The sequence below is a fragment of the Sander lucioperca genome, chromosome 18 (genome assembly GCF_008315115.2).
Source record: "Sander lucioperca isolate FBNREF2018 chromosome 18, SLUC_FBN_1.2, whole genome shotgun sequence".
Lineage (NCBI taxonomy): Eukaryota > Metazoa > Chordata > Actinopteri > Perciformes > Percidae > Sander > Sander lucioperca.
This window is the reverse complement of record NC_050190.1, coordinates 17,631,394-17,657,484: the sequence shown is the minus strand read 5'-3', so window position 1 is coordinate 17,657,484 and position 26,091 is coordinate 17,631,394. Positions and strand designations below refer to the sequence as shown.

Here is a 26,091-nt window from a genome sequence, read left to right as displayed (position 1 = left end):
CAATAGCTATGACAGGGAGTGTAGGGAAGAGTGCGGAGGTGACTGCTCTGAGCATAATGTCAAAAAGATTAACAAGAATTGAGCGGCAAAATGACACCTGAGAGACATTTGGCGAGTGCAATAAGCTGTGGTACTGCACTCCACTGAACAGCAGACAGGATGGGAAGCAAGACAATAAGCAGACACACCTACATGCACACGTGCGTGCGTGCACACACACACACACACACACACACACACACACACACACACACACACACACACACACACACACATTGTACTGTGAACTAAAAAGGAACATTGTACTGTGTAATGTAAAAGGAATAAAGGAGGAAGCAATATCTTTTTAACATTTCTTTTACTGATCTTTACACTTGTCACAGAACATTACATAAAATTATCAGAGCAGATTCGCTCTTTTGTTTTTTAATAACAGACAATGCAGTTACATGTTTTCGTCTCAGAAACAAATACTGCTTCGTCAAAGTTTTTCATCTTTAAAAAATACCACTGATAATCACTGGGTTTTATCATTTAGGGTTCAGAGAAATTAAATAGGCTGGTACTCGTTGTCTAGTTGAAGATGTGTCACCGATGCTAAAACAGGTATGCAAACAAAAAATGTTTGTTTTGTACATCCAAAAGAAAGATAGGACAAGTGGCTAGGCAGGAATAATTCCACCTAACAAACCGACTGAGACCATCCAATTCTTGTACCTTATGGTAGTCACAAAGAAGAAAAACCCTACTGATATAATCTTTACATTTTTAAACAACTTTGGTTTGGGTTTGTCATCAGTGTGAGGAACGTAATCTTCAGGCGAGACACACCAACAAACAAGAAACCACTGATCATGCCATCATGACAGAAAGGCTCATGTACGTAAATAACAACTGGTTTTTACATGTATGCATGTTGAAATGGGTCCTTTTTATTTTAAAATTACATATATACTAACCAATGTATGCCCTATTAGGCTGACAATGTTCTGCAACCACCCTGATTTCATCGAGAATACTTGGATTCCCTTTCTCGACTTATGCTTGCTCATTTATTAACACACTGTATCTTGCGTATGCCTTTTGCCACATAATCTGGTTATTTATAAAGTAAGAATGTGACAGGTCTAATGAGTGGTGAAGCAGGCACAAGTATCAATATGCAAACGGATGTTTTACGGGCATTTCTAAATCCATTTATGGCAAACTGTGGGTGTGGAAATCAGGCTTGTGCGTGTGTGCCCAGCTCCACAATTATTGACATTTATGAAACAAAACCAGACGTAGTTATAAATATGTAGGAAATAATACGTATGCCTATTTCTGTCTATGCGCGTAAACACTTTGAGTCCTGAATCTACACAGAGTTTTATGCATCTGGCCCCAGGAAGTAGCACCGTAAAACCACAGAGATATAACATGTTAATTAATGAGCTATAGGGGTGCTGGTAAGCAGATTTTGTTAACTTTCGTATTGATCTTCTCATCTAACTTGGCAAAAAAGCGTGTAAGAAAATTTCTGAAAATGTTGATCTATTCCTTTAACTTCCAAATAGAGCTCACTGAAAAGTCTGACCTGTCCTGTTGTGTTTGCTGCACGGGTAGATATGTGACGAAGGTGACCGTTTTGATTTTATAATGCTGCAGACAGACGCTTTTTTGGTAAAAACCTCATCAATGGACAGCGCAACCAAACCATTAACAAGCCTTTTCTGATTGAATCTAACTAACGTAAGGAGGATTTGAACACAATTAGCTTTTCAAGGCTTTAGCAACTGTCCTTGAAGTGCATTGTCAAGACAGGTAGTGCTAGAAAACATGCATTTTGAAGTAAAACAAACAGAATACATTTTTGGGTGTGGACATTTAGTTTGCTTTGAACTTTCATACACTAAAAAAAAAATCCCTGCATTTAACTACATGCCCGTGTCCTGTTTTAGTCAAACGCAGTCACTTGGAATGCAAGATACTTAGTAACAAGAACAATTACATTAACACACAATATACATGTATCTATAAAAACACTAAGGCACTTGAACTTGTGATTTAACCTTTCCAATGTTCATGATTGTTGTTTCTTAAAATAATTTGAATACACATGGTGCCGCCACTGCAGCACAGTCACTTGCCATTGCCTGAGACAGCGTCAAAATCAAACGGCACACATAATTATGCGTAACCCATGTTTAAAAAAAGAACGGCTTAAAATCAAGTTTAAAAATGCTACATCATATCTTGCAAACACACGCACAGAAGCACACGTACTCCCCAATCCACAACCCTTCATTTCATAGGCTTGTTTAGGGTCCTGAAACGAGACCGGTGCACCGATATAAAGCCCCACTAGTGACCTTTTAGTTTTATGCTGTGGGGCTTGAAAATGGTCTTGGAGACCCTTCACTTCACCGTAGGGATTTAGGATCCCATCATATGTGACCTTAGCCTACGTAGTTGTTTGAGAAAACTTCCCAGTGCCAACAGTTGCCAAGAACTGTCTGTGTATTTTTTTTATTTGACCATAACACTGACAATATAGTTGAATGGAATTTATTTGTGTGCAATCCTGGAGTATATTAGACCATTAAAATAAAGCTGACTTGGCATTACTATAGTGTAGGTATCTCACACCTTCTGCTGATAGGAGGAAAAATAATCTTCAACTGATGACAGTTGTCGTCATCATTAACTTTTCTTTCTAAGAGAGAATGTAAGTAATATATAGTAATAATTTCTAAGCGTAATCATTGTCTATGAGCCCTGCGGCGCCAAAAGCTGACCTTGTGGAGCTCCCTTTCTGTGGCAGTAGAGTCCCACTGACATGGTCTCACAACCCGCCCCTCCTCTTCTTCCTCCTCCTCCTCCTCTTCCTCCTCCTCCTCTTGCTCTCCCTCTTCCTCCTCTACCCTATCTGTCATGCAGCTGTCCTCCTCTGTCCTTGTATGTGCGTGACCCAGCAAGTTTCTAGTCCTACTTTTCTGTCTTGACTTGTCCTTGACAACATCAAGGGAAGGCCCAGCTTCTCTTCTATCAACCTCTTCTTCCTCCTCCTCCTCCTCCTCCTCCTCCTCCTCCTCCTCCTCCTCCTCCTCGTCCAATTCCCTCTCTTCATCCTCTTCATTTTCCTCCTCAACATCTTCATCCTCCCCATCATGCTCTTCTATGGCCATTGTCAGCCCTAACTTACTATGGCTAGCTAGCTGAAAAAAAGAGGAGGAGTGTGGTGTGGATGGGCAGGTCGAGAGTGCTGCATCGTACATGGAGAATGGGAGGTGGAGATAGTGTCCTGCAGCAGCGGCCGCTGCGTAGATGCAGCAGCATGTCTGGGCACAGTCAGGGCGTAGATCCCCCTGTCCTCCACGGACCATTCGGAAGCGCTTACGGAAGGGCGGTCCGGCTTGGGGTGCTAAACAGATCCGGGTGGGTACTGCTCCGCGGAGTGCCTGGTGAGCAGCGTTAGTGGTGGGTGCTGGGACGCAGGGGCCAGTGGTAAATGCTGGGTTGGGTGGGAAGCACCAGTCAGTGCTTTGGAGCAGAATCTCAGTTCGCAGGCGCCGAAGGAGATTGTTGACGAGGACGGAGCGTCGGAGGAAGGCCTCAGGGTCGTCAATGAACCGCATCTTCTCCAGGGAGAGGCGCAGCACATGGGCACGCTCCTCCAAGACTGGGGCAACCTGAAGGACATTGTCCCATTAGATCTATGTAACCTGGTTAGTTAGTTTAAAAAGCCAGAGATCCAGATTCAATAATATTGCATTGCACAACCAATTTTAAATAACTTGTGTGCATTGCTTTTAATAATACTAATGCAAATCAAATTGCAAATCAACCCTCAATATATGCAGGCAAATAAATCCTCCTTTTCAACTATCATACTTTAGGTTTAACATTAATTAACAACTCTGAAACATCTATTTTCCAAAACTCCTTTTAAAATAAATCTGATCGGAGCACTTCTTTATGATGCTTGCATGCAGCGATGATTGTAGCCATTTTGAATAAGCACCAAAACCAATCCCTATTTAGTGCACTATATTTACTGACTGCCATTTTATTTGTAGGTTGGAATTCTTGGTGTAGAATTTATCCACTAAAGAGCGCTCAGAAATGTCCATGTTGGAACAAAAATGCAGAATTATGATGATTTAAAAGTGTAAAAATCTCAAGATCACTAAACTATATCATCATATCATATAGAGAATATTGGTTGAATAGTGATTTTGGACACAGTGACAGCCTTTGTACCACCAATAATCATAGTTAAAGAGTTAGTTAATTGGATGCTGTTTTAATTTGCATGACCTCACTCAAACATCTAATAGAGACAATGACCTATAATTGGCCAAGGGTATGGCATTGTAATGAGGTCACTTAGGATACACTGTGTACTCAGAATGTGAGAATATGAGTGTGTCAATACTAGGGCTGTCAGCATTAACGCATTAATCGCGATGCGATTAAGGGCCGAGCATAATGCGTTAATTTTTTTTAATTGTATTAATCGCATGCCGCCATTTATTAATTTATTTTCACTTTACTCGGCTTTGCGTCGTGCCTAACAGGCTACTATTTTGCCGTACTTCCTCGTAACACATCCTGCTGCTGCATGAATAGCAACGCGTGACGCTAGTTAATACTATACTCGACAGCAGCTAACGTTAGCCTACCGCTAGCTAGTAGCTGGATTAAACACGGTTACAATGCTGACAGCTAACGCTAAACGGTGTAAAGTGTGACTGTATTTCACTGTAGAGGATTCAACACCGGGATGTAGCAGTCTGTAGCTGCCGTTGTCGGAAAAACACAGATGGTGCGTTCAATGAAACTAGTAATTTGCAGCCTCGTAGTGCATTCAAAGTTGTTGTTAAATGTCCTTTTCCCATCTGGTGGTTGTTTTTGTCATTCAACAGCTATTTACTAGTGAAATAAGTTATTGTTATAGTTATTACATTATTATTAAACATTTAATTTTGACGATATGGTCTTAGCAATAAACAAGCTGTTCTTTAATGTTGCCAACTGTTTAGTACCCTTCTTTTTTTTTTTACTTTCTTAAAAAGTATTGGTTCAGGCACCGTTAAGGCACCGGTACCGTTTTAAAAGTACCGCTTTAGCACCGGTATCCAAACCAAACAATACCCAACCCTAATGTTGACTCTAGATTCAAATGTGTGACTAGATTAAATATATAATAAACAAATACAAATCTTAAAATCAAGTTCATAAAGTCACTTTCTTTGCATTCATTTGATTCCCAATCAAGATACACTGGTAAGAATTGCTTTCCATTGTTAATATGTACTTAAAAACAGTTCTGAAATGCAAAATAATAGAATTTTAATAATGTGATAAAACATGCGATTAATCGCGATTAACTATAGAAATTCAACGATTAATTGCGATTAAGAAAATGTAATCGTTTGACAGCCCTAGTCAATACTTACAGTCTGGCAGTATGTCCTGAAGCTGAAGGGAGGCTCATCATCATCATCAACAAACTTCCTCTTGAAGTATGCAATCCTTGATACTGAAACATGATCAGGAACTCGCCTGCAGGGCGGTTCTGCAGACAGAACATACATTTAAATGTATTGTGATGACATCTGTCATTCACTGTAAGTGAATATCACACAATTTGCCAAAGATGCTGTGAAAACAACATTAATATAGAACTGAGCTGCACACAAAGCCTGGGAACCAGACAAATCTGTGAGCTCATGTTTCATTTGCTCTGGCAGATGCGTCTGGCCCCCCTCCCGTTCAGACAGATTTCCAGCCGACCAATCACAACTGTTTATGTAAAATGGGGCTTGGGTTTGTGACGATGACAGAGGAGTGTCACTGTACTGTAGGTCCATCCCGTGTAAGCACCAGGCTCACGAAACTCAGATCAAACTGTCAAACTAGGCAGTGCTGATCAAATACAAGTTATTGTATTAACTCTTTCCTGTCTCAAATAGTTTAAGAAACAAATTTTAGTGTACTGTTTAGCTGTAACTTGAGAAGGTTTGTGAATTTTTTTTCCTTGCATGTGTCGCTTAGCACTATGTCACACGTTTCGTTGCTCTGATTGGTTGCAGGTCTATCTAATTGCGTCAGAGGCATTTTAGTCTGCACTCCTTGGAAAACAAAATGAACCGAGAGGTTCCAGACTAATACGCTTTTGCCAGGCTACTGCACACCAGCTTTAACAATTTTTTGCTGCATTAACAGAATAAAGCAGAACACCTTTTAGTTAAGGATACATTTTGAAGAAAACATTGAGTTTTAGTCTAATCAGTTACCAGTCACCCTGGTTATGCTTGAGTAGAACCTCATAAAGTGACCTAAATGGCAGCAGGCTATTCTGGAAGAACAGCTTTCTTTGGTAACTCAGTTGATACTGAAATGACTGTTTGACTAGCAATATAATTAAACAAATCCTTAAATTACACCAACTATGCAATGAAAGCAAGTACACCTACACTGTACTGCTGACCTGCTATCAGACACCTATAACTATGACAGCAGGGCTAGGACAGAGAAATACTGATGGATTGGGCAGACTAATTGCCAGGTCTGAAAACCAGGCACTACTGACCATTGTGTGTGGTGCAAAATCCTTGATAAACCTTATCCATCTGATTAAATCCAGCTTACATAAATGACTGAATGAATAAAGAAACATCTGTGTTTAGTGTCTGTACCTTGTGTAAATTTCTCTTCAGAACTGCATGGTGGGGCAGGGTTCGACAGGCAGGTCTTAGTGCAACGCTCCGATTCCCATATAGGCTTGTATGTGGAGAGCGGAGAGTCTCCCTCTGAGTCCAGGAAAGGATTCATGGACAAAACTAGGGTCATCTCTCTCTCCGATTCAGGTCTGGAAAAAAACAGAATGGAAATCAGTATGATTAAACAAACAACAAAGCTAGTCAAACCCATAATAAGCTGTGATTCTAAACATAAGAATACTCCTTGATTATAAAATGACAATTATCTGTTATCTCTGTACCAGTTTTCACATTAACACACGTATTCTCCATAAATCTAACAAGCATTCTGCATATGCTTTCCCAATGATGTGGTAAATGTTAACAAGATTTTTGTCTACGATACTGGCAAATACGTCAGTGTTGTAGGTCTTCTGCGCAAGCTGAATGACAAATCTGAACGACAATAATGGTGAGCACTAAAAATTGGCAGATGGCTGGCAACTCTGTGATATGCGTGGTACCGTTACAAGTGGGAACGCAGATGGAGAGATGACACCAACTCGCATCATGAATTCCCTATTGATTAGAGTTAGAGAGATGTTTGACACGTGCTTGTTCGGTGAAATGGATCCTATACATCAGGTCGCACTGGAAAGCTGTGTCACAGCATGGTCGTCTATAAGGCAAAGGAGATGTGCACGGTGCCAGTAGGTCCAGTGCACAAGTTAAACAACTTGACAAAAGGTATCAAACAGGCACAGTTTGGTTTTATTTTCATCCTGATTTTTGTTAGTTTCCAAATAATACAAATAATGATACCACCTTAAATGATAAATGTGTTTTAAATGAAAGTGATGCAAATAAGAAGAAACATGAGGAGGGCACATTACATGGCAGCGAGTAGCACTAGCCCGCCAACTGAGCTGTTTTCAATCTGAAAACAGAGCCCTACTGTGACGACACTGAGGGGCCTAAGAGCCAAAATCTGTTGTAAATCTTTGAATCCGAGAGAAACTCTATCGTCCTTTTGATCACAGTGAATGACTGTCATTTGGCTTGCTGTTGACTCCTCCCCTTCATGCAGAATGCAAAGCCAGCTGTTTCAGGCATCGGCGGCCGGACCTCCTTGTCACCGCCTTTTCTTCTCAAAGCTTCTCCTGCCCCTCCTCTACCTGCCCACATGAACAGATATCATCACCCACAACCCAGCTTGACAGAACCAAATGGAGTCGACACCATCTCAGCCTCACCCGTTGGGTAGCTGATTAAAATGTCCGCTTCAATAAGCTCCCTGCTTTGCTTGGATGAACAGTTTTATTTCTGTGTGCTGCTTTTCTAGTGTTTGCTTTTAACTGACTAATCAGACACACCTGAAGCCACTGAAACATCACCTTAAGGCAATGCCACTCCTCCCAAACCTATCTAGCCAGCCCCAGGGAGTAATAGATTACAGGACAGCATTACATTTGATGTTTTCTAAGGGTTCAGCGAGCATGCTTTAATATCAACAGTGCAGTACAAGGTCTGTACTACTACAAATGCTGCACCAATCCATCTGTCAATGTTATGATCCATCTTATATGAAAAGACCCCCCCTGTGAACTTAGACTTTTATTGTGGTCGGAGCTGCGTTGTTGGGTGTAATAGCCGGTAGGGCCTCCCAAGACAAACTACCCACAAAGAGTGGTTCAAGAATTGATCGCTAGGAGTTGGCGATATAGTAAATGTTGCAATGTCTATATATATATATATATATATATATATATATATATATATATATATATATAGTCATATAGTACAATTTCAGCCCCCCCACACCCACCCAACAACTGGCATTACCAGTGTAACCAAGGGTTTGTTGCATTGCCAGTTGGGTGGCAGGCTAAGGCACACAGATGGGGCAGACAGGGCTTTAACTTGCACATGATAAGATTATGGGCATACAGTACAGTACTCACAAGTCCCCACCTGATTACCACTGTGTTTGACTTTTAACTATATGATGTGTATGTAGTAGGGCTGAACGATTTTTGAAAATAATCTAATTGCGATTTTTTTCCCAAATATTGCGATTACGATTCGATATTCGATTATTTTTTTAAGCTCTTTGTCTTCTGTATTATTCAACAAAGAATAATATAATAATGTATAGTATGAACACACAATTACACACTAGACAGTTAAATAAGTAAAAATATAGTATATATCTATACACACACACACACACACACACACACACACATACACACACACCAGTGTAATTTTTTACAGTGCACAGAGAGGAGCTGCCTCCAGCCCCTCCCCCTCGTGAAGTTGCGTGCTGCCGAGTGCACTTGCTCAGAGAGGCTATCGTTGCGTTAGCTAGTTGCTGGTGTTCTTGCCGTGGGATTAACTGTAATCCCACGGATTATTAGTACATGTAAATGTACTAATAAAACTGTTGAAACACCGCGGCCACGCTGCTATGAAAGCTCCCCGAACGTCATTTATCAGTCTGGTTGTTACCCCTCTCAGTGGCAGCTCCTCCACTCATATCTTTATAACGGAGCTAACCGCTAATCAGAGCTAACCGCTAATCAGAGCTAATCGTTGCCAATCGAGCCTTGAGTTCTGTGTGCCTGTATCCATTAACTGCATGTATAGACTCAAGCCCGAATAAAACCCTTCATTTTATTAAAATGGCTGTAAAAGTTTTAAACTACAACTCAGAGTTGTTTGAATGACAGAAATCAGCTCAAGGTACAGTGTAGCGTTAGCATGCTAGTTGATGCTTTCTCTATGGAGTGCAGACTGATTGCTCTCGCAAGTCATGTGACCAAATCGCAGCCTTTGCGATTAGGAAATCACGTTTTAACATATCGCGATATTATCGAAAATGCAATTAATCGTTCAGCCCTAGTATGTAGCCAGGTTAAGTAAGTAGCCATCTAAATTAGATTCTTTTTTTGGGCAGAGGGGGTTATGAAGATGCAGATGCATGCAGGCAATGGAGGGTTTAAAATGAAACAAGACTAATGCTGTGTCTCAATTTGCGTACATTGTCATTTCTGGTACAGTTAGTACATGATGACTGTGTGCTATTTAAGACAACACTACCCTGTTAAAATTCAAGCACTAATACTATCCGTGTACTATGTGTACACAGTGTACTACATGGAACTGTAACGTGTACTAACAGAAGTTTCGGAATTGCGACATGAGACAAAAGTCTACAGCTTTGTTAGTGGTTCTGTGAGGCACAGCTATGCGTTGAGCTAAATGTTAACGTCAGCATGCTAACATGCTCACAATGACAATGCTTACAAACAATTATAATCTTGCTAACTTTTGGTGATTAACACAAAGCCGAGGCTCATGGGAATGTCATTGGTTTTGCATTTTTTTGTTGTACACCCAAAAAATAATTAGCTTACATGTCAATTTGTTCATCTTACACTACTGTAGTTTGCTATTGTAGTTTTGCATTGTCTGTAAACAAAAATATTCCAATATGTTACAAATATTACATTTTATTTAGTATTTTTGTCTCGTTTTAATTTTGGAGTATTTCTTGGCCAGATTTTTGATGACCAACATTACTGTAACACCAATTGAGAGTGTTTGCAGGTGGGAAGCTGGTGAGGGATCACATTCTACTGGTTGGTGTGAGGGTGGTGCAGATTGGTTGAGCTCTCGGAGGGACATTCATCAACCTTTGGCGTGTAAAAAGAAGGAGCTGGTGACTCCATGTGTATCAGAGGAGACACGTCATTGTCTACATTTGCTTCAGGCCAACAACTTGTGCATCAACAAGGACTGTAGCACACAATTCTAATTTTTTTTTTTTTGGGGGGGGGGGCAGGGGGAAAGACAAATTACTGTACAGTTTACTTCCACCAACATATTCTGATGTTAATGGATATGGAAGGGCTGGAGGGAGAATCCAGCTAAAAGACATTAAGTTTTCTTCTCTTTGACCAGTGAAGCCTGGAACTCAGCTATTCCAGTTTGGGTCATAATCTATATTGATTATTCACATTTCATGACGTGTTGTCACAGATAAACCATACTTGTATGAGCTAGATTCCACTGATGAGGCCTCCCCCACCAAGGACCACCAACTAGGGCCAATTATGTCACTGTTACTGAGCGCTAGTGCCATGGTTAATTAGCAGCTTTAGCCCTTCTCATTTCCCCCTTGAGCTGCTTTTTTACCCTTAGCTATTTTCCTCTCCATCACCTCGCCTCACTGCTGCTGTTGCTACGTTTGCTTGGGCACAAAGAAATAAGCATGCCTTCACTCCCTCTGTCCTCTTTAGGGACCTCCATCTCAACACCCCCCTCCCTCCCTCCTTTATCACCTCTTTCATCCCCCAGTCTCAACCTCCCTCTCTCTTTCTCGCTGACATCCTTTCAACAGCGGTCACAGTCGACAGCTCTCTGAACCAGGGGGGTGAAAAAAACAAAACAATGAGAATACCGACAGAGCAGCTTCCCTACATGTACAGCGATACTTCTTGTTCTTCAAAGACAAGGAGGAGGAGGGGAGACAGTGTGAACAAGTGTGTGTGTGTGTGTGTGTGTGTGTCTGTGAAAGAGGAAGGGAGAAAAGGGGGTTCAGAAATAAAAACAAGGAACGAGGAGAGAAAAATCTCCCTGGGGGGGATATCATACCTCTCTTTCTCCCTTTCTGTCTGCATCTCGCAGGAATGTGAGAGTGATTGAGAGCAAGTGTAGGCTGCGTGTGTGTGTGTGATTGTGTTTAACAGAGTATGTATTTGAGGAAAAAGAAAAAAAAAAGAACCTGCGAGCATGCACGTGTAAGTGTAAGTGTAAGTGTGTGTGTGTGTGTGTGTGTGTGTGAGTGTGTGTGTATGTGTGTGAGACACTGCTAACCTCTGTTCACTCTCCTTCTGGCTTTATCCCTCTCATAGCTTCCCTACTCTCTATCTCGCCTTCTTTTTCATTACACCCTTTGATGATGAGAAGTTAATTGCAGTGCCAGGGCACGAGACAAACCGTGGGAGGGAGACAGAGAGTGATAGAGAATAGGAAGAGAGAATGGGGAGAGGTGGAGATAGAGGGAGGGCTGAGGGATGGATGGATGGAATGAGTCAAGGAAGGAAAGATAAGTGCCTTAGGAGCCTTGTCATGAGTGGAGACGGATCGCCCGCAGGGATGATTTCTGCTGCTGTGATTGACTCACTCCCTCCAGCACGCACGCACGCACGCACACACACACACACACACACACACACACACACACACACACACACACACACACACACACACACACACACACACACAGCTTGTAGTGTCCTGAATTATTTCGGAAGGAAAGTCAACTAAGGCACTGGATTTTCACACATATACAGTAGGTGTTTATGTATCTTCCTCAAACAAGGCTATTTTTGCCATTCACAGTTGAACAATAACCAATATTTTTGGCTATTTTGAAGCTTGTAATTGCAGATTTTCTATTACAGTAAATTCTGGTGTTGTTTAAGCTCTCTGGTGGACAAATTATGTTACAGTGACAATGTTTCTAAATTACCTCAAACATAGTCTGGCTTACTACCATGTTATGTTGTTCACAATACTACTGATATCATTTTCATATCATGATATATGAAGATATTCATATCGTGATAATGCTAATATTCCATCCTGTTGACGTAATTGCCTGTCAATGTTGTACTATGTTGTACGATTTACTGTATATTTCATACAGAATCTGAATCTCACTTTGAGTTACTGTTGTTTACAAACCAAAGAATGTATACGTTTATACTGACTTAAAACACTTATTTTGCTGCAATTGTATGAAATTAATAATAAAATATTGTTCAGTATTTTGTTATATCATCAAGAATATAATTATCGCAGATATACACCAGCCAGGCTTTACTCTAGCACTGACACGACGCTGTGGAGATAGGTCTGGCAATGCAAGACTACCTCAAACCTGGCATTTCTCTACTGCAATGGTTTGTTATATTGGCCGACATATGGTAACACTATATCTGCAATAAGCCAATTTATTTGCCTTTATGTAGTGTGCTCCTTTTAAAATTTAATTAATCTGACTGTTCACTTTACTGTTCAACTTTGTAAAGTTTTCAGGTTTTCTATGTTTTACTAAGCAAAGACATTTTCATTTTACGCACATACACCACCTTGTTGTATTTCTTCGATGTGAGCACTGTATTCCCATCGGAACCTACTTGTCTTCTCATTTTGTAGCCCAAATTGCTTCGCAATATCCACAACAGGTTTTTATGATGAAAGTGGTGCTGTCTCTGGTCGCAGGTATTTATGTTACAGTATCAATGTGGGTATTATATGACCCTCCACTCTGCAAACCACCATCTGTGTTTAAAATTGATCTGAAAAATAAACAGTGAACGGTGTAGGAATATATAGGGCAGCTTTTTGTTTATTTGCTCATTATCTTGATTCTGTCAGTTGTGGCTTTTGAGGAGTGTTTAGAGGTTCCAAATACTTGCCCTCACCCTATGTTTAATAAAAAACATTCAAAGAAAAACTGGTATTTAGGTCAAAAGTGGGGGTAGATTTCATTTGTTCAATGATTCTGGAGGAGTATGAAACATGACTCTAATAAACTTTGTGCTCTCTCTCTTTTTTTCTGCGGCCTCAAAAATGCTAATCGATCCAGCATGTGTTTGACAGAGTGTATGCTGCATCACTTTGTGTGTGTGTGTGTGTGTGTGTGTGTTTTAATTATTTACTCCCTGTTCTTTTGGCCAGGTTTCCGGCAGGTTTTGGCAAGTGTTTCCCGAGCCTTAGGGGAACAGTTAGCAGTGAAAGAGTTCATGTTTGTGGTTTTCACATCAAAATAGATCCCAGACTGCCTGAGAGGGTCTTCACAGCACTCACAGGCATGCAATGTGTCATGACTTAACAACTGCACAGAATCAGGCAGATACATTGTGCAACAGGGAATTCTGCAGAGGACATAATTGGTAAGATTTTGCTCCGCCATATTCTATTACCACAAATGACATGAGTACACACCCAGTGTAAATAAAGACTTACATACTGCATACCCACATTGAATATGCATTCATGTTTACAGTCCAAGACCTCTGTCACCATAATTAATCACAATTATGTGTCTCTGGGCAAAATTATTTTATTACTTTTCCTCTTTTGTGTTGCAGTAAAATTAGCAGCACATTGTAAGAATAAGTCCTCGTCATCTGGTTTAAACCAAAACTTTTTCAAACCACTGGACTGCAATTTCCTCACTTATGTTGAGCTAATCCATTCTTTTCTACTTAGCTCATTTTTCCCAAAAATTAACAATTCTCTGCCTGATTCTCTATCTTAACATTTGACTTGGTTAAGCTGATGCACATTGATTGTTACCTAATAGAATAGCCTCACCTAAAATGAATGAGGCTTTTGAAGCTTCAAACTATTCGGTACAAATGTATAAAGCACTGGGGAGTTGGGTTCAGTAAGTTATGTGCATATGTGCAAAGTAAGACGAATCCTTTTTCTAAGTCACTCTTAACAATGTCAGCTCTTGAGAGTGTCAGCTTTTGTGTATGTCAGTACACATCCCAGACAGGTGTGTGTGTGTGTGTGGTGACAGTTTGTGTGGTGGACTAAATCTAAGCAATACATCTCTACAGTGAGAAGATAAGTGGGCATAGCCCTGAAAGAGCTGCTTGTGTTTGCCTTGACTGGAGCTTCAACAGCAAGCTTCCTCGGAGCTCTGTGATCTCACGGCAGGCACTTTGAATCTCACTGGAAGACGGAGAACTTGAGAACTGGCAGCGCCTTCCCTGCTCTCTTGCATTTCTTTTTTAGCTGGATGCCTGCTGCCTTCGCTCACACAGCGACTGAACGGTGACGTGATTTGACAGGGCCATTGAAATCTGTCAGCTGTGGAGCACCTGTTGCATCTTTATAGTGCTACCTGGTCACCTGCATCACTTTGATGCTTAGCCTTTTAAATGCTTGCTTCTCTCTTGCATTACAGCTACCCGACTGCAAAAACATTAAATCTAGGAGCAATTGTGCATGATTTCACTGAGAATCTAATGAAATATAACACCTTTACAGAAACCCATTTGGCTACACAAAGTATAAAGAAATTTTGGAGCTAATCCACAATATAATTAAGGCTCAATTAATCTCTTGATGATTTTCTTTAGCACTTTTGCTACTACATTCTACAATTTATTATCAAAATAGTTAGCCGAATAACTTCCTGTCAATTCACTAATTGAATAATATAAATATATATATAATATAAAAAACTATAATTGCCCAGACATGTACAGACATAAAAAATAATGGCACATTTAGAAACCTGTTGTTTAATGCCACCACAGAGCACTGACAAGTTTATTTTTCAATTGTAAAATGTTTACTGGCTGGGTACTGAATTCAGTACTTTTTAGGCACCGACCGAATTGCGTCGTTAGTATCGCTTATCGAAAAATGCCTCGTCATTCAATACCAAATTTCAATACCTAAGGAGCGAATCTCATCAGCATCAGTGAGCCAATAAGCATGCAGCATGCTTCTACCAAGATCTAATAAAGCTGCTGATTGGCTGTCTAACGTTACACGATGTAGAGGCATGCAGGAAAAACGGGGTAGACAGGGCTCACAAAGTAGGAGCTAAAATTAAATAAAAAGATTGGTGCCGTAATGTGTAATGTTGTAATTTCTTTTTGTTAAACTGTTTTATTAAATTGGTATAGGAAAAAGTATTGTTGAGGAACCGGTATCAAAGTCACGGTATTGGTATTAGTACTGGTATCGAAAATGTTTGAACGATACCCAGCCCTACAAATAGCAAGGTAGTTTAATTGAAAAAAGAGTTAAGAGCATTTATTTTCTAGGATAGATATGCAATCTATATCATATTACCCTGAGCACACCCTGACACAATACAGCCATAAAATAACAATCAGAAAGCATGCTAATGACAAATAAAGTGAATGACAAAACATCATCTGATGTTGATCAGCATACTGTAACTGGGAACTCAAAGCCAAGATACAGCCCACTTCTTCTCAATATGGAGAAGCTACATCCCATCAATATGTCTGTTGGCGTGGGGGTGGAGAGCGTGCAAGTGCTGGCATAAGAGGAGAGAACAGATAGAGAATAGATAATAGGTGTCATGACATCAAGTTCTCCTTCAGAGTAGCAACAACAAGGCACTGTACGCTATGAATCAAAATTGAGACAGTCAAATAGCAAGCAATTAGCCCCCTGCTAGTAGAGTGGACTGCAGTTACACAGAAACACTAGAACAGCCACGCTGGGCAAATTAGACAGAAACTCCAAAAGATGCTTTGCAGAGGCAGGCTAAAAGAAAATCAATCAATGCAAAAACATAATAACTATGCTTTTTTAAGCTTTCACAAAAACCTTAATGCACTGACAGCCTTTTTGATGACAACAGGATCAATGGCTACACATAGGGCTCTTCCTCTACATATTTACAGTATGTGTGACATTAGATCCTTATATACAGCAGGAATTTGAGTAGGATTAGGGACACTAATGTACAGTAGTTGTTTTGTGTGCCTTAAGTAAGACTTGTAAACCCTCTTTTTAGAAAATTAAACAGCCTGTATGTCTTCAGTGTGTGAAGAAAGGGACTAAAGCAGCTTCAATGGGACATCAGCAAAGCTGCAAGTCTGGGGCTGGTTCAGTAAATGCGAAACTTGCCTCCTTGTGCACATGATGGCCATGCATATTTGCAAAACATGTTTTCAGGCTTGACAAAGAACCATGCTGGGTGATATCTTTGGACTCTTTTTTTAAATTACTCCCAGTATTGTTTTCATTTGTTCTACCTCTGCTAATGCATACTATTATTTGAGCCAAGAACAGTAAGGGCTTAATGTACAATAGCAATGCTTTGTGCCACAATTCAAAGTTCAACTAGGTTGTAATTAGACGTAGGTGGTGTAATACTTGGCTACTTACTGCCCTGTTTGGATGGGAAGTGGATGAGTCAGTCCCAAATGGAGCAAGGCCAATTATACACAAAACAGATAAGTGTCGGTCAAATCGCCTAGCCCCATAATCAATAAAGGCATGTATGGAGTTCTAATTGGTACTTAGAAACATATATATTATGCTGATGACATTTACTCTTCCTTATTAATACAGAACAATCTGTCCACACTTTACTTCTCCATTCAGTTTGGTCATACTGTATGTGAATCGGAATGAGACTTAGAAATAATTTCACTACACAAAAGTAGTACAAATTATGTTAACATTTCAGGCTTAACGGTTTTATTATCTAAATTAAGGTTTTTCCAGACTTCTTAAGGATACCCTGATGTTGGACAAAAATAACAAGAAGCATCCTCCACTGCCCTTCCACTCTTATGCTGTGTTATGTTGGTATTTCCTTTTGGTTGCATGTTATATTGTGTTTGTGCTAGCTTGCAGCCTGTCAGGAGTCATCAGAGCAGCTTGCAGTTGGTGGAGGGCCGTCTTTGCCGCGGTGGCGTGACTAAGCTGGGCTCAGGGCCCCCAGGGTTTTGCCCAGCGCTTTTCTTGCTGAGTGGTGACACATGTGTTGTGGCAGGGCAGCTGTACGGAGCAGCATTATGGACAATCTGGGGATGGCTTGTTGTGACTGTGAGGGTTAACGGGCCAGAGGTCTGTGGGTACGTCACTGCAAGAGGTGTATGCAGCACATTAAAAGGCAGATAAGTGCATCGGTATGTGTTTATTAAAAAAAAATAAATAAATCTAACCACCAACCTAAGGTTGTTTTCAAAGCTAAGGAAAGGGGTCTGAAATCCACCACAAATATGGTACCACTTATGATAAGTGATAAATGTTGACACCTGGAATGTGAAGCATTTTGAACCAGCGTTTGTACACGTTGTATTAATTCGGTCTCGTCTAAACAAAATCCTGCTCTTGTGCAGGTCTAACACACACAGGTCTCTTCATTACAGACACACAGAGTTAAGTATTAAAAGGAATCTTTGGGAAAAAAAACTACATTTTTTCGAGTTCCTACAGGACTTATAAGGAGTACGATCTCATGTTGTAAATGCAGTTATTTTCGATGGAGGTGAAGTCATGGTTAAGGTCTCAGCTATAAATAAATGTCATGTCACACCTTCCTCTATCCTTTCCTCTAAAGTTGTCCACCTTTTAGTTGTGTGTCTTTCTGGAGCACAAAGGCGTATTCATGATGGGGAAGCAGTGCCTGAGGGGAAAAAAGAAGTCTGGGGCTACACCCTTCAGTCCTCTCTCTCTCTCTCTCTCTCTCTCTCTCTCTCTCTCTCTCTCACACACACACACACACACTCACACACACACACACACGCACACACACACACACACACACACACACACACACACACACACACACACACACACACACACAAAAGCAGCTCAGCTTGTCTTGGCCCTGAGACCTTTTACACAAAACAGAGCAAAGAAAGAGAGGGACAAAGGGAATGAGATGTGAAGCCATCCTATTTCTTGTTAACTATAATCACCAATGACATTTCATTAGCATTTTTGTCTTTCAGTGGTAACCTAAAATTTCCTTAGTTCAGTAATATATACAGTATTATGTACTGCTGTACACCTGCTGTTTCTGCCTTATTGGCAGATTACAAACCATTACAGGTTTGTGTATGAACAACACACTTCCAAGTGCTGTTAATGTTATGCTTGGCAGCGCGTCTGCTAAAAGGTAGCCTTTAAAAGATGTATCGAATCTCCTTCAGCGTACACTACATGTCTGCTATGAGCCATGTTTTGAAATGCTGCTCCAGATGTGAGTCTCTGCGCCCCGCTGAGAGAGATGAATGGTTAGGGGGGCTGCAGGCTACCTACAGGTTCACATCCTTAATGAGCAGAAGAGTCTGCTGAGAGCAAGATATGATTGATAGCGCTGCGACAGAACTGGAAGAGGGGAATCGCAGCGAGGTCTTTTGATAAAGACGACGGGGCGGAGGGCTTTGGCAGGCGGCAAAGAGAAGGAATCTGGCATCGGACTTGCCCAAGCTAGATGCCAGGAACCCGTCCACCATGCTGCAAAGCCGGAGCACTTCCTCTTGTTATAGCCCCTCTTCTGTGGTCTGTTAGTTTAATCTGAGCTGGATGTTCCCCCCTGTTGCGTGCCTCACTATATTCCACATAACACACTTTTCCCTCCAAGGGAAACAAATAGCAAAGGTGGAATTCCTGGCAAGTTACTCCGGATGTTGTTGGCAGTGAGTGGAGGTGAAGCGCATCCAACCCTGTTACCAACCCACTGCGCACAAAGCCTTTCTTTCACCAAAACGGCATAAAGAAAGGGAGAGACAGAGGGGAGATTGGGGTATATTTATTGCTCTAACTCCATAAGACTGTCTATGTTTGAATTTTTTAAATCCTCTCTGGGGCCAACGGGGTGTTAATGGTCCACATTGAGTGAGTCAATGCTTGTGACACTGAGTCTAAGACAGCACAGAAATGACATCAAGGAGAGAATTAGAACAGAAGCTCAGAATTCAGCTAAATCGTCTAAACCCGCTTCCTTTCAGAAGGCAGCAGTAATACAGGCAACCGCCACTTCAGGATTTGCAGCCAAGAGCGGTCCCCACAAAATAATGAAGTGAGGCTGGATGGATGCCAGGAGGGTGGCTGGTTATGTCAGCCTGCATAATACTGTATGTTAGACCAGGGTCTCTGTCAGCTATTGAAAGCTCTGATTCTCATTAATCCTGCAGTATCACATCTAATCATTCTACAACAGGTTTATCAAAACATGTACTCAGCTCAGTGAACATTGATTATCCACGTTGCGTTGACTAAAGCCATTTAGCTAAATCAACAGAATTGTACCTTCAACTAAATGTTTAATTTTAGGTAGCTTTTTTTCTGTAATTGTCAACAATGTATTGCCACTGTTCACTTTGCTTGATTGGAATTTTAAATGAAACAGAACTCCTCTGAGAATCATTTCGTATGCAATTCATTTTTCAAAATAACCTTAACTTAACAATAAGTTATTGTTTACCTCCCAGTGTAACCTCACTGATTGGCATATGGGCGTCAACAAGGTAACGTCGTGTTGGCACTTGCCAAAATTGAGTTTGAGTCCAAATGGGATGCTGTGTTTCAATAATTATTACATTATGGAAGACAAAGACACACACATTTGAAGTCATATAAACAACCTATATGAGAGAGCGTTTAGGAATAACTTATGGAGGCAAAAACATTATAAAGCCTACTTTTACTTTTCAATACTAAAGCCACTGAACCTGATACTCACACGACTAAACATTTTTGACACATTTAGCAAAATGTTAGCTTACCTGTCTTAAATTGTTTGGACCTCGTCCTGGGCTCCACACTTGCTTTGTGATAACGACTGAAATCCAAGGTGCGTTGATGAAAAATATCCTACTGAATAAAGACTACTGTGTCCTTCGTTGGCAGCGCGTTGTTCTAATTTTAGCCGACTGGCAGACACGCGAACCACACTTGCGGTTTAAATACCACTTATGTAATTACTAGTTAATTAGCTACTTGTCTAAATACTTATCATTAAGCGCGCGCGTTTTACACTACCAGCGCGAAGCATCCCCGCGCGCTTTCCTCGCTGGCAAAAATGTAGACAGCTGTTGTTTTTCTTTTCCTCAATGAAATTAAAAGGTTGGCTTGTGTTGTTTCGGTGGTGTGGTAGTCCATTCACGGTGGTTTCCCATGCAGAAGGCTCCGAGCAGCTCACGTCGTTACGGCTGGGTCGACAGTTCATATCAATATGTGGCGGAGAAAACAACATCAGCGTCGCAGCTCCATCCCTTCCAGTCCAACTACTGCTGAGGAGTTCAGGTACTGCTCGGAATTTCCCTCACTTGATTGGTGCTTAGATTGTAAGTGAATAGTCAGTGACTGACGACTTATTGTTGCAGCTTATACATTGATGATCCTTTTGATTTTGTTTAGGGCATCACCTAACGATTCTTTTAATTATCGATTAACAATCCAAAATCTAATTATATTTAATTTACTATCAATTTACTATCATATTGACCAAGATAAGTAGGCTAGCACCTCTTCCGATGCTTGAACCAGGGATTTTTTTGGCATTTTTGATTGAAATATTTTGTCTTGATTAATCAAAAAAATGTATAAATAATCTTGTCTTCAAAAATATGCTTTTGCTTTGTTCGACCTTCATTCCAAAACCCCAACATATTCGATTTACAGCCTAATCTAAGACTGTGAAGAGCAGCAAATTTAAGAACCTGGAACCATCCAATGTTTGCCATTTTTAATTAATTAACTTTATCAAAACAGTTCCCACTACTCATTGCAGCTCTAATCAAAATTGTTGCTGATTTTTTTTCTTCCCATGTCAATTGACTAATCTCTTCAGCTGTAATTGTTTCATTGATACTAGTGGATTGATTTCTTGTGTTTGTAGGCCCACTTACAGAAATATTATTCAGTCATCAACCCAGCGATTCACATAAAGCCTACATACATACACCAATTTTACTTCATACTTGCTTATTAATCATTTCATTTCCCTTGTCAAATGTTACTGTGTTCATTTTCCTTTAGTCTCCTAAATGTCACATTATTCCCAAATTGTTTGAGCCTGTGCACGAAATTCGTAATTGTCATTATTCCGACAGCACTTGAAGGAAACCTAACACTTTTTTTAGACTGGTTGTGTGTTGGAGATCTGCTCTGCAGGGATGTGACCGACAAAGAGAAGGGAGGGAGCAAGCCCCTCTCATCTGTCATGCATTTCCCCTTTGATTCAGCAGCAGCCACTGAATCTAATTTACAGCATTTCTCCCCCTGGACGCTTTGTTCTGTGTTCAGCTGTGGAATGTGCTGGAGAACAGTTAATTGTAAAAACCTTATATCTCTGATCTTGTTTTCTCTCTTTACCTTTGTTTTACAATAGGCCCTTGCTAAAGCCACTAAAAGATTCAGGTCTGTGCCAACATCACACAAAGCAGCGGCGTCAATTCAGTCAGACCTACATCACCGCAAAGTCTCTGCAGAGTGGATCTAAGACCTATGGCATGAAAGATATAATCTTTATTTAGTCTGTGTGATGAAATGTAGCTCACACAATGATCAGCTAAGAGGAAACACTGCTTGTAAGTGCTCCCTATTAACATGCCATCGATGGATATATATTATGGTATCCCACAATGCTACAAAACCATTTTCTTAAAAAATATTTGTTGGCTTTTGAACATTTTTTTTATTTTCACCAGTAAAGAAACTACTTCTACCCACGCAAACTGTAGAAGTAAACCACTCACTATGAGAACTTAAGGCAATCTGCTTTCAAACAAGAACATTTTTTTTTTTGGTTTATAAAATTATTGAAGGTCAAATTTGCTAAACATTGCCAAATAAGCATAAAAATGCAATACTTGCTCCACCTGTTGGTTGTTTTGTGGCAATGTGAACATTTTGTAGACATAAGTAACTGTATTAGATCAGAGCTGCACATCTAATTCAAAATGTACCTAAAGCCCAAAACTTTACCGTGTGAAAGGGTTCAACACTGTGTACAGAGTACAAAGTGGATGTTTGCTCATATTAACACAATTGTAGTTGCTTTAAGGTAAATGACACACACACACACACACACACACACACACACACACACACACACACACACACACACACACACACACACACACACACACACACACACAGGTTTGTGGCACTATCTTTGTGGGGACCCGTCACTGACATAATTCATTCCCTAGCCCCTTACCCTAACCATCACAACTAAATGCCTAACCATAACCATAACCTAATTATATCCCTAATCCTACAACCAAGTCTTAACCCTCATACAGCCCTTTAAACTTGTGGGTTCCAGCATTTTGGCCCCACAAAGCTGTCGGGACCCCACAAGTATACTGGACTCCTGGTTTTTGGACCCTACGAATATAGTTAAACAAGCCCACACACACACACACACACACACACACACACACACACACACACACACACACACAGATGTGATGATATATGGTAGAACAAACTTTTCCCACACAAGTGTGTCTTTTCTTTTTTTAAACAATATCACATATAAACTCTGTCTATCATAAATCAATTTGTAAGACATTTTACAAATCAAACTCAGCCTGAAGTACAGAAGAAAAGTATATGTACAAGTACATTAAGACACTGTGACACAAGGTTGCTGAGTGAAAAACAGTAAGGCACCAATGCCATCTGTGGCATAGGTAGTTTCCAAACTAAAAGAAAAAAAAACACAAATTAAAACCAGCATTTAAACAGGGGATTTTTGGAAATGTGTCAAGGAAATCAAAGCACAAGAAACTATACTGCAAAGCATAGCCGTATTGTTTTAAAAACCTTATTAGTGGAACACATCTTGTGAAAGATTAGCAGAACAAAGAGCTATAGAAAATTGTTCGACCCGGCCTTTGTGTTGGTTTGTACAGGAGCAAAGGATGGCCATAAAATGAATTTTAAATGCAGCTGAGTACCTTACTGTGAAACATAACTACTACTGAATACTTAACGTAGAATTTTAAATACTACTTTATTAATAGCATTAATAACTTTAAAAACCATATATCTCAATGTATGTAGTTTGAATTTCAAAACTGTTTCACAAATTCAAAGACAGAGGTCTTATCCGGTTTTATTTTTGTATCTTGTTTCTGAATTTCCCCTATCCAGTTTTAGCACTCTGATGTTTTTTTTTGTTTTTGTTTTTTTACTCAACTTGAAATTTTAGATCTGAAAATGACATGAATGTAGTTTTTCTTAAATTTTGGGCACAATTTTCCATCTGAATTTGCATACCCTTAAACATTTCAAATCAAGTGTGCATTCTAATTATTCTTTAAGAGGGGGATTTATTATAATTTAAATCCCACATCTAGATATTCAGTTGCTTGCAAGATTAAAATCCTTTTGGCCTATTTTTGCTTCCATAGCTTGGTAGCAAGACCCGATCTTAACGTTAAAAAAACGTTAACAATTTTTCTGTGACGAGTTGTTGAAGAACCTTTTTGTCACCATTGTGCATCATTCCAGGATGCACAGAAATCAACTTCTTAACTGATAATAGGCTTGACTATGGAGCATCAGACACCCACTAACAGTGTGAAAGATCACACTATTTATATTCCTGCACACCTTCTGTTGATTTAACAAGATCACTCCCCTTTTTCTGCTGGCAGTTAAATGCAAGACATAAGAATGAATTTACTAAAGTCAAATCAAATGATCCAGCCTGATCATAAAACAAATATTGCATTGAGTGGATTTTTTTTTTTTTAACTTTGGGCGAAATTTGGATTCCAATGATATGAGGTATCTCTACATGTACAAGTGAGCTACTGCCAAGCTTTTACACGGTGTGTTTGACTGTTGTGCTGTAAAGGCTGTGCTTCTGTTTCACACTGTTAAAAAGCATCAAAAGTCTTGACAGATTGATTTTAAGATGAGCTCTGCTGGTTTCTGTCACATCCCTTTCTGGTTTTAGAGAAGGGGATGTAAAGAGGACCAGAGCTACTAAGACATAACGCCTCTAAAACATTAAATAAAGGAACAGAATAAACAATAGCAATCCAGAATAGTATTGCTCACAGGGTGGGTTAATATGTGATTCACTATTTAACTGTCTGAACACAATTTCCTCCCCATTATTGATACAAAAATAGATAACAACACATTTACTGTATATAAAGTATATGGCAGACATTCAAGAAGTGTGTTACTGCATTCTAAATACAGGTAAATAAATTCAGAAATTGTCACAACCAACGAGAAAATACAACAACTATCACAGCTTCCCCACTGTACCTTTCCAGTCAACACACACAACCACACACACACACACACACACACAACACATCCACTTGGTAAACACTGCACAAAGCTAGCTTTCACCACAACCACAGGCACAGTAAAGAGTATATGTATTTTCTGTTGTCTGTAAATGAAATGAAGTGAGAAAGTGTCCACAGCTAAACATACAACCCATTCGCATGTAGACATTCTGCAAGTTTGTCAATGCACACTGAGGCTCCTATGAAAACAGTTTGAATTCCCTTTAGTGAGGTTGAATGGTGCTGTGCGTGTGCTTCCTGTAATTATGGTTTGTGTGCTCTGAGGGTGTATCTGTGTCTGTTCTTGTACTGGGTCCACTTACAGTAATTTATGAACTGACTAAACCATAAGGCAAGGGATTCCGTGCGTGCAGCCACAGCACTAATTAGCACCAGAGCGGGTAAAAGAGATTAACAGGTATATTTTCTTTTCACTTGTTAGCTTCACTGCTATGATATGTGACCAAGTTATTTGGTACCCATAAAAAAGTGTCTTTAAATGTCTTTGAATATGCTTTTGACATTCTGTGTGACTTTTTAATAGTGCATGGAAACTCAAGATCACACAACCACCACAGTAACTACTACATATTTCTATATATAACCTATCTCAGTCTGTCATTGCTTCCGCAAACTGGTGTTTTCAAAACAATATCTAACAATGTGAAATGCTTAATTCTTCTCAGAGATCACTACTGAACTTCATCTCAACATCAACCATGACACTTCCACTGTCAGGTTATATGTCAAGAATTTTATTTGCCTGACATTTGCCTGTCTAAAATTATTTAGTTGATGTTTTATATATACTTAAGTTGAGGCTCAAACAATGTTGAGGGGTTTAGCCTCGGCAGTGTCGACTGAGATTCATAAAAAGTGTAGATCAATTCTTTATAAGTTCCAAAATGGCCACCACTTCTTTGGCCTTCAAAATATCTTTCAACATGCCTCCATTCCCAGAGTCCTGCACATTTGAACGCAACAAGTAATTGTAATACATTTGCAGTAGACACATTGGGATGTGGCAAATGAAGCTTTGGCAAAGTAATACTCAGCAACATTCATCAACAACATGGCGATTTAACCTAAATTGTATCCATATTAAATTCATGAAACTTGTTTCTTTAACGTCTTCCCTACATGGAAGAAGTGGTGCGGTTTATGTTTGTAGCTACTGTAGCAAACATAAGCAGTGATGGTAGCTTCTTCATGTAGCCACACCTCTGGCTTAAACAACAGACATCTGGAGAAATTCAGAGCTAAGTAGAAAAGTACACTGGTGGTGGTGTTTTCTCCCAGGCAGAGCATGGCACTGGTGCTGCCCTGTTTACTCATGTAACAAGAAAGTTGCTACAATTAGTTAGCTAGCCGGGGTAAAAAAGGCAAAATGTGGTTTCTCGTACCATAAAAATGGCTTAAAACCTGGCTAAGATTATTTTTGGGCATTTCCACCTTTAACAGATACGAAAGCTGAGAGAGAGGGGGAAGACATGCAGGAAACCGTCACAGGTCGGATTCGAACCCTTGACCTTGTGCATCGAGGAATAAACCTC

At 40.1% G+C, this 26,091-nt stretch overlaps 2 protein-coding genes across 6 annotated transcripts in view; both read right to left on the bottom strand.

The window, feature by feature from the left end:
• Nucleotides 1–341: 341 nt before the first annotated feature.
• Nucleotides 342–20,516, bottom strand: sertad4 (SERTA domain containing 4). Of its 2 annotated transcripts, XM_035994432.1 has the most exons (5): nt 20,003–20,516; nt 6,684–6,856; nt 5,442–5,560; nt 3,090–3,671; nt 342–3,059 (listed from the first exon to the last, which is right to left on the bottom strand). In XM_035994432.1, the coding sequence occupies exons 2-5, from the start codon at nt 6,835–6,837 to the stop codon at nt 2,742–2,744; spliced, it is 1,173 nt and encodes a 390-aa protein (XP_035850325.1). In that variant the 5' UTR covers nt 6,838–6,856; nt 20,003–20,516; the 3' UTR covers nt 342–2,741. The 2 variants fall into 2 exon arrangements, with proteins under 2 accessions (XP_035850325.1, XP_031144443.2); XM_031288583.2 differs by having other exon boundaries at nt 342–3,671.
• Nucleotides 20,517–22,730: 2,214 nt separating this feature from the next.
• Nucleotides 22,731–26,091, bottom strand: part of syt14a (synaptotagmin XIVa) — a 47,711-nt gene continuing 44,350 nt past the window's right edge. For 2 of the 4 annotated variants that reach the window (XR_004895757.1, XR_004895756.1), the window contains one exon: nt 22,731–25,960. The gene's annotated coding sequence lies outside the window, so the exon portion shown is untranslated. The remainder of the gene's footprint in view (nt 25,961–26,091) is intronic. The other 2 variants (XR_004895755.1, XM_031288647.2) reach the window with 2 other exon arrangements.

Bases quoted from the DNA above. Each gene is read 5' to 3' on its own strand.
- sertad4 (XM_031288583.2), bottom strand. From the start codon at position 6,837: ATGACCCTAGTTTTGTCCATGAATCCTTTCCTGGACTCAGAGGGAGAC. The intron at 5,561-6,683 runs GTACAGACACTA...TTCTGTCTGCAG, and splicing joins TGAAGAGAAATTTACACAAG to AACCGCCCTGCAGGCGAGTT. The intron at 3,672-5,441 runs GTAAGTATTGAC...AATGTCCTTCAG, and splicing joins TCAGGACATACTGCCAGACT to GTTGCCCCAGTCTTGGAGGA.